Raw genomic sequence first — 15,418 nt, forward strand, 5'->3', positions numbered from 1 at the left:
AACAATGTAAAATGACTTTTGTGAAAAGATCAAAATGGAGGAGGACGATTTTGAGTACGATATTTCATTTCCAGCTCCAAGAACAGGAAATTCTGATGACGCTGCAGGACCAGTGGATGATTTCGATGATCTAGGATTTGATGATGATGAGGATTCAAAAGAACCTGAACCTGTCGTGTATTTACTGGGCTGGGCAGGTTGCAAAGACAAATACCTGGCAAAATACAGTCAATTTTATGAACAAAAAGGGTGAGAATTTTGTTAAAAAAACCAGTGATTACATAATTTCAATTAGATCACAATGTGATTAATTCTGAAGTCATTATAATAAGTTAGGCGTTTTCTTCATGAAAAAGCTGAATGAAAAATTTTGATATTTAATATGATTAAGTCCAAGGTTAGGTCCCAGGTTAGGGGGTATTGGGTCCGTTCACTCCCATTACACATTCGCACCCCACATGTTTGCCCCTGAGTTCGTTCGCATCCAATTTTTATTCTAATACAGGTTAAATAATTAGATATTTTTAAGATGTATATATATCTAAATAATTACATTTTCATGTTTAAAAATTAGTGAATTTTTTGATGAGCCTTCGACTTTTGTCGAAAAAACGAGACATAGCGATCCTACATTCTGTCGTCGGCGGTGTCCACAAATATTCACTCTGTGGTTAAAGTTTTTGAAATTTGAATATAAACTTTCTCAAAATATCCTGGATATCTACCAAACTTGGACAGAAGCTTGTTTATGATCATAAGATAGTATCCAGAATTACATTTTGTAAAAAAAAAATTCCCTGTTTTTCCGTATTTTACTTATAAATGGACTTAGTTTTTCTGCCAGGAAACATTACATTCACTCTTTGGTTAAAGTTTTTAAAATTTAAATAACTTTCTCAAACTATCCTGGATTTCTACCAAACTTGGACAGAAGCTTGTTTATGATCATAAGATAGTATCCAGAAGTAAATTAAAAAAAAAAAATCCTGTTTTTCCGTATTTTACTTATAAATGGACTTAGTTTTTCTGCCAGGAAACATTACATTCACTCTGTGGTTAAAGTTTTTAAAATTTTAATAACTTTCTTAAACTATCCTGGATTTCTACCAAACATGGACAGAAGCTTGTTTATGATCAAAAGCTAGTATCTAGAAGGAAATTTTGTAAAAATAAAATTCCTGTTTTTCCTTATATTACTTATAAATGGACTTAGTTTTTCTTCCAGTTAACATTACATACAGTCTGCAGTTAAAGTTTTTAAAAAATTTATTAGATTCATAAACTATCCTTGATTTTTACCAAACTTGGACAGAAGCTTCTTACAATAAAAAAATTGTATCAAGAGGAATATTTTTATTAAATTTTTTCCTCATCTCATTTTTGTTGAGCCTGCAATTAACAGCAAAAGTAGGCGAGACACTGGGTTCCGCGGAACCCTTACAAATTTTTTAATTGAAGTATGAAGTTGATTTTTTTTATTAGATAATTAATTATTAAATGTTAATTATTTATGATTACTGTTAATTGGTGTATACAAAGCTAATTTGGTATTATTGTTATGAGTTTGAAAATCATGATTGTTGTTATAGCTAGTGTAGTTATCCTAAATATTTAAGTGCTCATTTTGATTTGGAATAGTGCATGATTTGAATGATTGAGTGCTGAAAGTTAATTAGTGAGACCCCAAATAAGCATAATTACATTCTGTATATATACGTTGGTACGTACGTCAATCTTCTTTTAATAAATTTTTCAATTCGTCAAAAATAATTCTTAAAACACTAAAAGAAACCTGTTTTCGTTTTTAGAATGTCGCTTTATTTTGACACAATAAAAAAATATGATTTATCTATATTTTAACCTATAGCTGTGCAATGGAACCTATGGGAATGCAACCCGAGTATAAATCTCAATAACCGAAATTTATACCATAGATATCTATGGTATAATTTTCACAATTATACCATAGTTTTGTTGTATAGGGTCTTCGAGAAAAAGAAAGATAGCTGTCTGAATTTTTTGACATTTGAACAACAGAGTCAGTGCGGGGCCACTAAGCTAAACTGTCTAGGGTGGGAATCGAACCCACGTACACCAACTCTGTTGTCCTATATTTTTAAATGAAAAAAAATCGCTCCTAGAACAAATATACAAACAAATAAAGTTAAAAAAGATATATAAATGTGTATATATTATACCGGAAAATATAAGTTGATTTTCGGTTATTGAGATTTATACTTGGAATGTATTCCATAGGCTTCACTTTACAGCTACATGTATAGATTTGAATTTGCCGAGACGGCTTTTTGGGGGAGGGCAGGGAGCAAGCCCCTTTTAAGGAGCTTCATATTTGGTAAATGCATAGACTTTTTCATTGTATTACTCCAAATGTTGGCTTGCTAGATCCCCCTTTCAGAATCCTGGACCTGCACCCGATGTGTTATACATTGCTGACATCTAGACTTTAACGAGGTTGCTCAAGTAATAACAATAATGTTGAAATGTTAAAATTAGATGGCGTCTGGTTTTTCTAAATGAAGCTTACTTTTTTATGTAAATTATTGCTAGTAAACAAGTGATTTTAATTATGAACATTTTGAAATCCGTTTTAATTTATGTACGACTTGGGCTTCATGTACAAATTAAAATGTAGAATGATTCATCCAAACTCTCAAAAAGATTCTTGTGAAATTACTTTCCTCAGAATTATATATGAATATTAAAAAATTCAAACATTCAAACATTTTGATAAAATAAAAAAAACTAACCCTTTGCAGTTCAACTTTTAATCTGTGGTCTCTTGCGTCCATATCCAGAACATCTAATTCCTTTAACATTTGTTCGTCTGTAACGTTATCTGTCACCAATGTAAATGTGCATCCATCTCTGTTGAAACATCTCGTCTTACTGAATTTCCCGCTGTTTCAGAAGCCTGTGCTTATTTTAGAAAGTAGGCGGCGCTTTATGTGTAAGGCCCGAAAAGGGTTATTTAACTGATTCTTATCAAAACTATTTTTAAAGTAAACAAACAAAAATATATGAAATATACAATTGTAAACAGCAAAAGATGCGATAGGTTAAAACAGATATTCCATATTTTTTGGATAGTTTTGCGATGTTTCGTAAATTATACCATAGTTTTTTGTTGAAACCCCTCGGCAAACTCACTCGACTTCGTCTCGTGAGGTTATTGCCAGGGGTTTCAACAAAAGCTATGGTATAATTTACGAAACACTGCAAAACTATCCAAAAGATATGAAATATCTATAACTTATAGCAATACACTAACTAAAACATGATTAACAAACTATTCAACACAAAACCTTTAAAAAAGGTGCGAACGTGAAAGGGGGCGAACGTGAATGGGAGTGAACATGATTTTGGGCAAATGGACCCGGATTCGGTTGGCACCTCCTAGTTTAACCCTGCCACTATCTGTACATGTATGTGGTTGTTGTTTGTTGCTGTATATTATATTTGTTTTTCGTTCATTTTTTTGTACATAAATCAGGTCGTTAGTTTTCTGGTTTGAACTGTTTTACATTTGTCATTTCTGGGCTTTTTATAGCTGACTATGCGGTTTTGGGTTTGCTCATTGTTAAAGACCGTACAGTGACCTATAGCTGTTAACTTCTATGTCATTTGGTCTCTGGTGGTGAGTTGCCTCATTGGCAATTATACCACATCTTCTAATTTTTATATTCACATTTCACAGGAAAGACTAAAAAGACAAAAGTGAACTCTATCTAACATAATTTTTCGCTTTATTTGAAATTCCAACATCAATGTTTTTTGTTTGATATGTGTTATAGCTGGTTTACTATGTTATTTAAGGTTCATGTGGACCCTTTGGCTATGTTTACAACTTTACACCACTAAATTTACATGATTTACTCTGAGTGTCGACAAACCGTTGTGCATCAGGAAAAATTTATAGGCATAATCATGCCCTAGATACATGTACATGTATATAAAATTCAAATGCATTTTATGTTTCCGAAAATTAGAAATTTAAGAATTCTTGAAATGATGAATATGTTATATCTCTGAAATATTCAACATAATATATCTTTATCATGTTTATTGTAGTAGAGTAAGTCACACACTTTTATATTAGACATTACATTGTATTTGCTACTGTCGCTATAATAACATTACATCAAAGTTTATGAAAAAATTATTCCAAGGTTACTACATGTATATATACAATCATATATGTCATTAATGCACTTATTCTTTTCCATTAGGGTACATGTTTTCTACATTTGATACTTGATAGATACAATAACAGTTGATCCTGAATTTTGATAAAAATTGATAGTAACAATAGAATTGATTGATAATGATTGAACAATTGTCAACTCTATTTGATAATTATAAATACTCTAACAGTGATTTTGCCAGCGCTTTTTTGCCATTTACGAAATTATGTTCAAAATGACAAAAGTATTTCTGATCAATTTCGCCACTTTAAATTTGTATAAGTAAAAAATTAATGTACAAAATTTTTCCTGGCAACGTGTTTTTGACAAGTTTACAACTCTAAGTTAATGAACTGTCACAATTTGTAACTTGTTACAGGTACATTTGTAATCCGCTTATCCGATGGATAATTAAAGTCATATAAATTATGTTGAAAGTTTACTATATTTGTTATTATGTGGGGAGTTTTTCAAACATATTTCCCAACTTAGTTTATTTTGGCACCTTCTGCAGGAACAAGCTTCTAATAACTTGAATCTTAATATCCATTTGAATTTTATTTATCTACATGTACATGATCTAGGTCCAGCCATGCCTTAACATTTTTCCAGGTGAACAGATTTTTCTGTATTCTGAGTAAAATTTGTGGTTAAAATTTGGTCATAGTTAACAAAAGGTTATGATGTTCGTTAGGTGACCACGATCACATCAGTACTTGTTAGAAGTTAGAACCATTGTCATCCCCGATCATTGTTTCAACTGTGACGGGATTGCTTCCCTTCATTAGTAGATACTTAGTCAGCCGTAAGCGGTTGATCTAAGGAAGTACTTCTTTAGCTCAGTCGGTATACGTGGCTGCCTTGTAACACAGAGGTCCTGGGTTCGAGTTCGGTGGAGACATGCGATTTTGTAAAAAGAATCATGCTCTCCGGTTACACAACAGACATAGTCTGAGATTACTCTGACGTCCAACGGCTGTTTTGCCAGACAAGATGGAGCACTGTTGTCCCACGGCTCCAGCTTGTCTGGCAAAATAGCCGTTGGATACAGAGTAATCTCGGATTACAACAGACATAGAAAGATCTATCTGTCTTGGATGAAATTAATATTAAATTCACACGAGTTTTTACATATCCCCTTGTTAGTCTAATGACATGCAATCAGAACTCTTTCGTAAGGGAAAATTTAAGAGTTCCAACGTTTGAGACCAAAGTGGTGGTATTGGGATTGGCAAGCTAATAATAATAAGGCTTAAATTAAAATATTGTTTGTTTGCAGTTTACCGACCGACCCTTGAAAATCCCCCCGACTGTGAAAATTTTATTGCTTTAAATTTTAAGAAATTATTTTTAAAACTTCTATTGCCGAGATCCAGAAATTCAGGTCCTTTCCGAAATTGATTTCAGTCTAGGTCAATTACACGTTTTAAGTTCGGTTTTTCTTGCCTTCTCGTCAAGCGTTCATGTGACCGTTTAATGATAAAGCACATGGAAATTTTTTACAGGTATCCATGAAGTTATGTCCTTTACGCTGTCAACTTCTGTCAATTTTAAGACAAATAACAAACAAAAAAATTTAATAGTAAACTGTTTATACAGATTCAGGCACATCGAATGATGTCTTTGATGATATCATTGAAGAAGATGCAGCGGATATTCACAACCGACACGATAACTCATCTTTGTCTAGTCCTATAAAATATGACTTCGCATTCTTATTCAATTTTTAACGTTTTTATACTGATATTTTCATTTTTTATTGTTTTTAATGCTCGGGTGGCACATTGATAGTAAAAAAAAATATCAGAAATAGTAAATAGAAATAGTAAAAAATGCCCCCGAGGTCATATGTTATAGGACTAATCTTTGTCAACTTTCTGTCTCAAATAAATCGGGTACAGAATCTTTTGAGCTCGACTTTATGGAACCAATTTCATTGGTTAAACAATTCAAAAAGCAGTTTGAAGTATGTCATATTTTCTATAAATCGTTGTGAAGAAGACAAAGATTAAATCACTCCTCCGTGAATATATGGATACCTGTAAACATGATGCCTGTACGGAGAAAGAACTCATTTAAAATGTAAATGGATAGCGGCCATGCCAAATCAATGAGAAGCAACCCAAAATACACAAAGATGTAGAGAAAATGAATGATTAGCTTGAAAAATAAATATACTCTCTCTATATTAAATCTATCTTCGATTGCAATGAGTATGCTCCTTTAGGATAAGGGGGGCTGCCCCACTCATTGCAACTATTCTCTTTCTTACAATATTAAATATACCCAAACTTTGTGGCCTGTCACTGTGTGAATTGAATTTAAAGCATGTTCTTAGGACCTATGCTGACAATTTTTTTATGCAGTCGAAACATTTCAGTACAGACCATTTACTTTAATGGGGTGCTATGGATTTCACCACAAACTAGTAAGTTTTCTTTGGTTTTCATTTAAGTCTGGCATCAACATATCTTTCAAAATATAATCGTATTGCATATAATTAAATATTGTTAGAAATATGAAAACAGTCTTTTTTAAGTTGCCCTTTTTTCAATTGAGGAAGATTCAATCGCTGATTTTTTTTTATTAAAAATACACTCTTTAATACATTGTCTTATAAATCTTCAATATCTACATTTTTCTGATGAAAATACTCTACTCATGAAAACTTTCTAGTCAAGAAGCATATATGTCATTGAATATATTTCTTTAAAACAGTTCTAGTCATTCCTTGTCTACAAGTGTTTCAGTATTCAATAATACCATATTTTATATCATAAATTGAATTAAAGTTTCAGTTTTAGTTAAAAAGATTTTTTTATCTGACAATGCCTGTTCATTTCATGTTGGTTTTCAGTGTTTTGTTTTAAAATAGGTTTTTTTTCTTAACAAGAAACTTGGTTTGTGTAACTGCTTGTTTAAACTTTTTGTCTGATAAAATAAAATATTTTTCCTACCTACTGACCCTTCAGTCTGAGGGTACAGTCGGGAAACTGCAAACAAACATATTTTTAAGGTTAGCCTAATACATTGCAGGTTTCAGGGGCAAAAGGAAAAAGTATTTTGCTAAGTCAGAATAATGCATGTGTATTTTAAGGGAATGTTTTAATAAATTGAGATCTACATGCATAGCAATATAACTATCTTACTGAGGATGTTGTTGAACTATTCACCTTACTCATTATGTTGATCCTATTATGGATAAATAGTTCCAACTGGATGTCAAGCAGCCAATAAACAATCATTACCATATAATAAAAACAACTATATCAAAAGATAATTAATATTTTCTAGGGCTTTTTTTGGAATACATACACATACATGTATTTTAATTGTATTCAACACATTTCATTTAAATTTACCTCACTAACATAATTCCCCTTGCTAAACTGCATCTGTTATGCTTCCTTAATATATACACATGTATGAATTTAATTTTTAATGAAAATTCACACAGTCAAAGCTTATTTGACGAAACTAATCAAAATTATACTAAACCAAAGCGAACCAGAAAGTTGTGTATGGTACAGACTGTACTACAGGCACAAATACATCAAATTATATGCATATGAGCATGTTTATCTTCCCTTTTCTTTGAAGTAACCAGTTTTACATGTACATAAAATTCTAAATCGCACAATTTAAAAAAAATATTATACCGCTCGCTCCACTTGTAGAGAACCCGCCTCAACAAAACTCATTTTCAAGAAATAAATAGAATCAAAAAAATTTTGCTCGCTCGTCCCATATTTTTTGGAGCTTTTGTCCGAAGAACTAAAAATCAAATTGGTGTGGCCTTAACATGTTTTTTTTTTTCAAGTATTTAACCCTATGCAATAACTATCTTCATGATCTTAGTCCTATCATGTTAAGCTGTTTTTTGCCTATCAACTCAAAAGCTATTTTAGATAGGTAGCCACTGTTGAAGACAAAAATGATAAGCATAACAAAATCTACATGTACAAAAACGATGATAAAACGGAAACCATTGGGTGACCCCTTAAGGAGTTATTTATTAAGGAGGACAAATTTAGTGTTATTGCCTCTTATCATAAAAACTATAATAGATAGGTACAAACTGCTAACAGCAAAAATAATCAGAAATACAAGATCTACAAATGTGCCAATACAACTGAAACAATTGGCTGACTCTTTACTAAGGTGTAATGATCCTTAAATGATGAGTATTTTTATCTCAAGAACTATGAAATATAGATAAAAGCTGTAAACAGCAAAGTTATAAGCTATACAGGGTAATCAATAAAATCATATACGAAAAAAAGCCAATATGACCGAAACCATTGGATGAATCCTTATAGTTGTTTCCCTTCTAACATATTTTGAACAAATTTTCATAATTTTGCAAATTATCTTGAAAACTATAATAGGAATACAAGATCTAAGAAAAATAACATATCCAATTGCAATAAAGGTAAAAACGAATATCAAAATGTCATATCTTTACCAGGTAAGTGATTCAGGCTCTTAGGAGCCTTGTGTTTAGAGTTTTTATTGAATTGCAAGTATACACAGTCTCAAATGGACCATGCATATATATGGATGTTGATTTTTATAATATACCCAGGGTACTCACGAAGGATTTTTGCAGGCAAGTCTAGGAACTCATAATTTTTGGCTATGGGGAGTTCAACCTACAGTGAGAAGAATTCAAGATGAAATTTTATTGCCAAATCATTTATTATTTCAGTCTCCATGACAAAATAGAGTAAGGAAATGACATCAAATTTAGATTAATTTCAAACACTTGTAATAAAATGATGACATATGTGCTCACTTGATAACACATATTACAATCTTAAAGCATCTTTGGACTCACCAGTTTTCAAAATGATGAGTCCAGGACTCATGGACTCGCCTTAGTGAGAACCCTGATACCTTTGATTTAAGTAAAGTTGTTATTCCATTTTTTTTAATAAAAAGTGAAAAATAAATGCTGTTTTTTATTTGCAGATGCATCAGCATCAGGTACATAGCACCAACAAACGTGACTTATTTCAATCCTGCAGAACTACGTAATATAGCTGTAAAATTATTGGATCTTATACCAGATTACAGCTTAGAAGACAACCCGGTGTTTTTCCATGTGTTCAGCAATAATGGCTGCTTTGTTTACTCCCAGATATCAGATATCCTTTGTTCCGGTGAACACGAAAGATTCAACAGTTTGAAAATAAAGGGATGTATATTAGATAGTGCACCAGGGAAAAGAAGAATTACAAGAGCTGCTTATGCATTTGCTTTGGCAAGTGGGAAAACAGGACTCTTTCTACATACAACTTACATATATATATTGATATATCTCTTCCTCACTGCTATTAAAACAATGATATGTTCTGCATATTACGGAAAGAATTACGCTGGGTCTCCACATACTCTTTATGGAAGAATGAAAGACGACAAATCTAGATGGCCACAACTTTTTCTCTGTTCTAAAGTTGATAAAGTCATTCCTTATACTGATTCTGAAGAAGTTATGAAGTACAGATCAGAAGTGTTGAAGGTTTCAGCAGAGTCGCAGTGCTGGGATGATTCAGATCATTGTCAGCACTTAGTGAAGTACAGAGAGAGCTATATTGCCAACTGTTATAGGTTTATAGACAAATATAAATGATAGAAAAACTTAAGCCTTTACTTAACATGCTAGATTTACCTACATAAGAGTTATTTGTGCATTTATTTTTTTAGTCTAGTTTATATCTGAAAAATGTATGCATTTTTTCATTATTTTATAAGAACAAAAAAATGGTAACATACTTAGACACCAGTCAAAGTTAAAAAGATAAACTGCTATGTACCACCCATTAAGTTTAAAGCTATATAAGTATTTCCTCTGAAAAATGGTATTTTATTTTTCCTGTATTATTGGTGTGTTGTTTTACAGTCAACAATACATATTTGACTTGTTTAAAAATTCAAAGCTCTGCAATCCATATTGCTTAGTAATCCTTTTTGATACCCAAGAAAAGATGGTTTTCAGCTTAACCCAGAACAACATTTTATATCAAGTGTAAAAATGTGTTATGCAAATCTTAAACACCTGTAGCAGTTTCATATCATTTGATTATAATCTTTGATATACATGATTAAAAAAATATCATTGTGTAGGTGCTAAAATTGCAGTATAAATACTACTCATCGTGCTCATGCTAAGTATATTTTATACATGTACAGTACCATTAAAACAGCATTGTATATTTGAGACCATTTACTAATAATTGACTTAAGGTAGTTTTTGAGTAAGCACTGATAATATATCTTCCTTTGTATTTGATGATGATAAATAGCTAGTAAGAAGACGTGGGTTCCAGTATATAGTGTTCTCAATAAGATGGGTCCATGAATCCTTGTTACCTCATGAAAATTAGACTGGAGTCACAATTTTTTAAATAGATGAATCCCAAGCTGCATCATTATCTGAAACTTTCCCCTTTTAGATTTGACTGGTAGATTTAAATGATAAGTAAAAGCTATGAATACATTTGTATGTTAATTAATTAAGTTTTTTTCAGAACTTTGAACTCAACATGGACAAAAATGATGAGTCTTTGGGCTCATTTGAAAATGTTTTTAATGAGATACCCGACTCTGAAATACCTATAGTATTGTATGTGTTATAGTATTATATTTTCTAGTGGGATGAGAACATTTCCGTTGTTATGTTACTTGTAGTGCTTGGATTTGTTTTTGCATTTTCATATACTGTGGATTCATGATTATTCATGGGATACTTACTTTCATGGATTTCCTGGGTATAGGTGAACCACGAATTTAAATGTTGAACAAAGTACATATTTTCCATAGGCTTGTATGCAGACTTTGGCAAAACCACAAATTCAGATATCTATGAAAATGGAATTCTTCCTCAATCCACGAAAATTGGTACCCATGAAAATAAATGAATCCACAGTAAATTGTTTTAAGATTCATGAATATATTTTACAAAGTTTTATCGTTTTCTGTTAGCTTGTTATTGTTTTAATTACAGGGCTTAAAGCCATTTTTACTTTATTTATATGTATATTAATTTTGTGTTACACATTTTGTCATTTCCAGTTCAGTATTTTATGCTTTATATTTCAATTTGTTGCGAATCACACTAGCTTCAATTTGATAGATCAAATCTGCATTTATACCTATATGAAATTTTTAGTTAACATTTATACAACACAAGTCACTGAAGTTTGGAAATTCCCACCTTCCAGTTAGAAGCAGCTGATTGTTGTTGTAGCTGATTGATTCATTGACACATTTGTATGTTGCCAACACTTCTTTAATATTGTACAATTTATTTTCCTTCTCCACAAACATAAATTAACTCTACACAATAGTTTGAGATTGCTTGTTGTTTATTATTAATGAGGTATATGCATATACTGGCTGAATAACTTTCATTACTATTATATGATATTCTCTTATGATTGTGACCTGTTAGGAGAGATATTTCTGTACATATTTATACATGTAAGTGATAAAAAAAATGCATTACTCAGGGTTCTCACTAAGGAAATTTGAAGGCGAGTTCAGAGACTTGTCATTTTTGGCCATAGTGAGTCCAACAGTGAGAAGAAGAAATTTTATTGCTATACATGTATATCATTTATTGTTTCAGCCCCCTTGACAAAATAGAGAAAGGAAATAACATCAAGTTTTAATTATTTTTAAACTTGTGTCATAAAATGATGATATTCAAATGATATTTGTGCTCAGTTTATACAACATTTTACAATTTTGATGCAGTTTGGACTTACCAGTTTTGAAAATGACGAGTCCAGACAGATTTTCATGAGTCCTGGACTCATGGACTTGCCTTAGTGAGAACCCTTTACTTAAATTAATTGGCTTATCAAGCATCATGGAACAATATTGCAGCATTTCCATTGGCTATTAATTAAGCATGTGTATAATAAGTGAGATGATTGAGTGATGTTTATTTGTTTTTTATTTATATTACCATGCGTTCTGATTTGTAAATTTAACTTTGTCATACAAGTTCTTTCATGATTTGGTGTATTAAATGTTTTCCATCAGAATAGGTTAATACATGTACTATCTTCCTTCCATGTTTGTTTAATTTTTCTTCCATCACAACTTTTCCCTTCACATTTGCAATGTGGGATTGTAAAATTTCTGATGACAGATGTCATGGTTAAGACCACACCATACAGAATAGCTGCCTGCAAATTACCACCTGAGGGAAGTCAATAATTCAATAGAAGTACATTCATAAAGATTTGGATAAAATAAAATGATTTTCTTTTAAATAAAAGTCTTTGACTTGTACATGTGTTTATAGTAAAAATTAGCCATTCCAGAATATAAAACCTATTCCTTTTTACATCGAGATGACCGTGAGGTCATTCCGATGTATTGCTATCGCCTAAATTTCCATTATGCAAATTAGTTTTGGGTTTTCAACAGATCTATAAAAAAATATAGATCCGCGGACATTATCTAGTGCAAAATAACATTCCTTATCGCTTGTTTTAAATTCATTTTTTTCAATGGATGCTCCTATAAATATTTTTTTTAAACACAAATTAATAATATGAAAATGTTTTGTCGTTTTATATATATATATATATAAAAGTAAAAAAATAATTGATAATATCTATGCACACGTACCGTAAAATTGTGTTAAATTTGTGGAAGAATATCTCAAGAACGTTTTGTGACACTCGCGGCAAGGACCGGTAACTCTGTAATTGTTTTTGCGGGAAAATATGAATGGCTCATATCCAATCTTTTAGAAAAATGGATTTTTTTACCATGTGATCACCATGCACTTCCACTGCACTATTATTAGAATAGTACAATAGAATGATACACAAATGGATGCAAGTTATATATACATGTAACTGTTATATTAATATAATATATAACAACAAACCAGTGTATACATACTCTGGGACTATTATTATATTAGTATAATAGTCCCAGGTATACTGATTTGTATCACTACAATATAATAGTTATTACGGTGTGGTTGAATTTCCTGTCATTTATTCATCATCCACGCACGAACTAGTCTCAGAAAAAAAATATATCTGTACATTAACCTCAGTTTCAGGTATAGAGATGTGATCTTCTTCTGTGACATGTGCTTTTGACCATCCACAAGAACTTGCGGTCATCCGATGTTCAGTACTTCAGTACTTTGATTTTTTGTTGAATTTGTAGGACTTAATTGGCTTCTACACTATTATCTCCATATTCATGTATTTAATATGCTAGAAGATGAGTAAGGACATGAAGGAGACCTTGTAATTCCTGTAATAATCACTTTACAAAGATTATATTAGGATAATTTAAGTTAATTGAGGCCAATGTGTTACAAAAAACTAATCCACCTAATTCAAATTCATTAATTGGTAATTTTATGAGTGAAGCATTTTTCTATTTTCCTAATATGCTATTTATAAGTATGAAGTTTTAATTGATATTACTGTGTGCAAAGAGTTTGAATGTTATATTCTTTGTGTGTAACATTGTCTGAGGTAGATATAAACATTTTCAAAAAGGTTAATAAGGACTTTGGCTGATCATCAAAGTGAATAACTTAAGTCATATGATTTTCCTACAAATAAATGAGTTTTCCTTGTTCCGAAAATATGATACTGTAAATTCAGAAGTTATTGCGAGGTTTTAATTAATGCGGATAATGCATATGCGACTGGATTAGTATCGCAATAATAAGAACGCACATTCAGATATCTGATACATACATTAGTATGCAGATTTGCCTGAAATCGCAATAATTAATCTCAAATTTATGTCCATTCTACACAAATCGCAATAATAATTGAATGCAATAATTTCTGAATTTACAGTACTATTTCCTTCATATTTCAGTACTTTAAGAAATATCTCAAAAATTTTTTAAATTGGAGTGTTTTTTGTTTTTTTTCCTCTCCAATGTGATCTTTAAAAGATACCATGTTCATATTGCACACCTTCTGGTAATAGTCATAGTATCATATTTTGTTTCTAAAGAAAATATAACTTTCCATACATTAAATGTCTTGATGGCAGTCGCATAGAAAGCAAAATCTATTTGTAGTTATTTTTATAGTACATACACCTAAAAAATGCACAATAATTTACATATCCTTTATATCATTACATATACCAGTATGGAATATCATTCCAAAATAATACACATTGAGACAAAATTTAAGTTTCACGTTTACCTTGTAACAAGTAGGAGTAATATGAAATTTGTTATTTGTATATATATTGCTTACAAATTTATTTAATAAAGTTTATCTTTGGATTTCAACAGTTAAATTTATTTTTTGTCTATTTAAAATAATTGGAAACTTTATTTTAAGAAGTTATTCTAGATTATTGCTGGTGTTGAATTTAATGTAATTTATTTAATGATGAATGGTGGATTACAAATTTACTGGCCACTGTACATGTTATATCATTGACTAAATCTTTTGAAATTTTACACAATTTCATGGAGCATGAATTACAGGTTAAGTTTCATTTTAGTTAAAAAATATTATCAGAAAAATCAAGTTTTCAAGGTTTTATTATTTTGATGAAAGTACTGAACTTGGCTAAGTGCCTTGCCAGTTTTACTCGTTGTCATGGACTTTAAACCATATTATTTTAACATTTACCAGTCCAGAGTTAATTACCTTTATCATCTGGTTACTTGAACATGTATATATGATTATTATTGATCATCTTATTCTATTATTTTTTGCCTAAATCACTTTTCAACATCTTAAAACCTTTTGTATTATTTTGACATATCTTCTATTATCTTGAGCAAAAAAATCTTACCATAGTTTGAATGGTCATTTAGATAATATTATACTAGAGAGAAATATCCTGCATGGCTAAAAGTAGGAAATGGAGGTAAATTGCAGTTTTTGGCTTCTATCCAAAAAACTAAAACAGTTAGAGCAAAACTGAAGTGGATAAAAAAGATCAGCAGGTCAAGACCAATAAGTGAAGAAATTTTTAGATGAATCAGACAACCCAATTTGGAGTTATTACCCCTGAAATAACAATTTTTATGAAATTTCAGAGTTTTTGGTGGTTATCTTGAAAACTATTATAGATAAAAAGAAATTTTAAACTGCACAAGTGTTCAGCAAAGTAAGACCTACAAATAAGTCAACTTGTCCGAAAATGTCAATAGATTCCTTATAGGAGTTATTGTCCTTGAAAGATGATTTTTACAA

General features: G+C 30.9%; 1 protein-coding gene across 1 annotated transcript; it reads left to right on the forward strand.

The window, feature by feature from the left end:
* Nucleotides 1-8: 8 nt before the first annotated feature.
* On the forward strand, nucleotides 9-14,493 carry LOC127706421 (transmembrane protein 53-like). Its single transcript, XM_052211054.1, has 2 exons — nucleotides 9-249; nucleotides 9,174-14,493. The coding sequence occupies exons 1-2, from the start codon at nucleotides 35-37 to the stop codon at nucleotides 9,832-9,834; spliced, it is 876 nt and encodes a 291-aa protein (XP_052067014.1). The 5' UTR covers nucleotides 9-34; the 3' UTR covers nucleotides 9,835-14,493.
* Nucleotides 14,494-15,418: the final 925 nt, after the last annotated feature.

This window comes from Mytilus californianus, unplaced genomic scaffold (genome assembly GCF_021869535.1).
Source record: "Mytilus californianus isolate M0D057914Y unplaced genomic scaffold, xbMytCali1.0.p SCAF_1, whole genome shotgun sequence".
NCBI classification, from domain to species: Eukaryota; Metazoa; Mollusca; class Bivalvia; order Mytilida; family Mytilidae; genus Mytilus; species Mytilus californianus.

Coding starts and splice junctions, on each gene's coding strand:
- LOC127706421 (XM_052211054.1), top strand. CDS start 35: ATGGAGGAGGACGATTTTGAGTACGATATTTCATTTCCAGCTCCAAGA. Junction 250..9,173: donor CAATTTTATGAACAAAAAGG/GTGAGAATTTTG, acceptor TTTTATTTGCAG/ATGCATCAGCATCAGGTACA.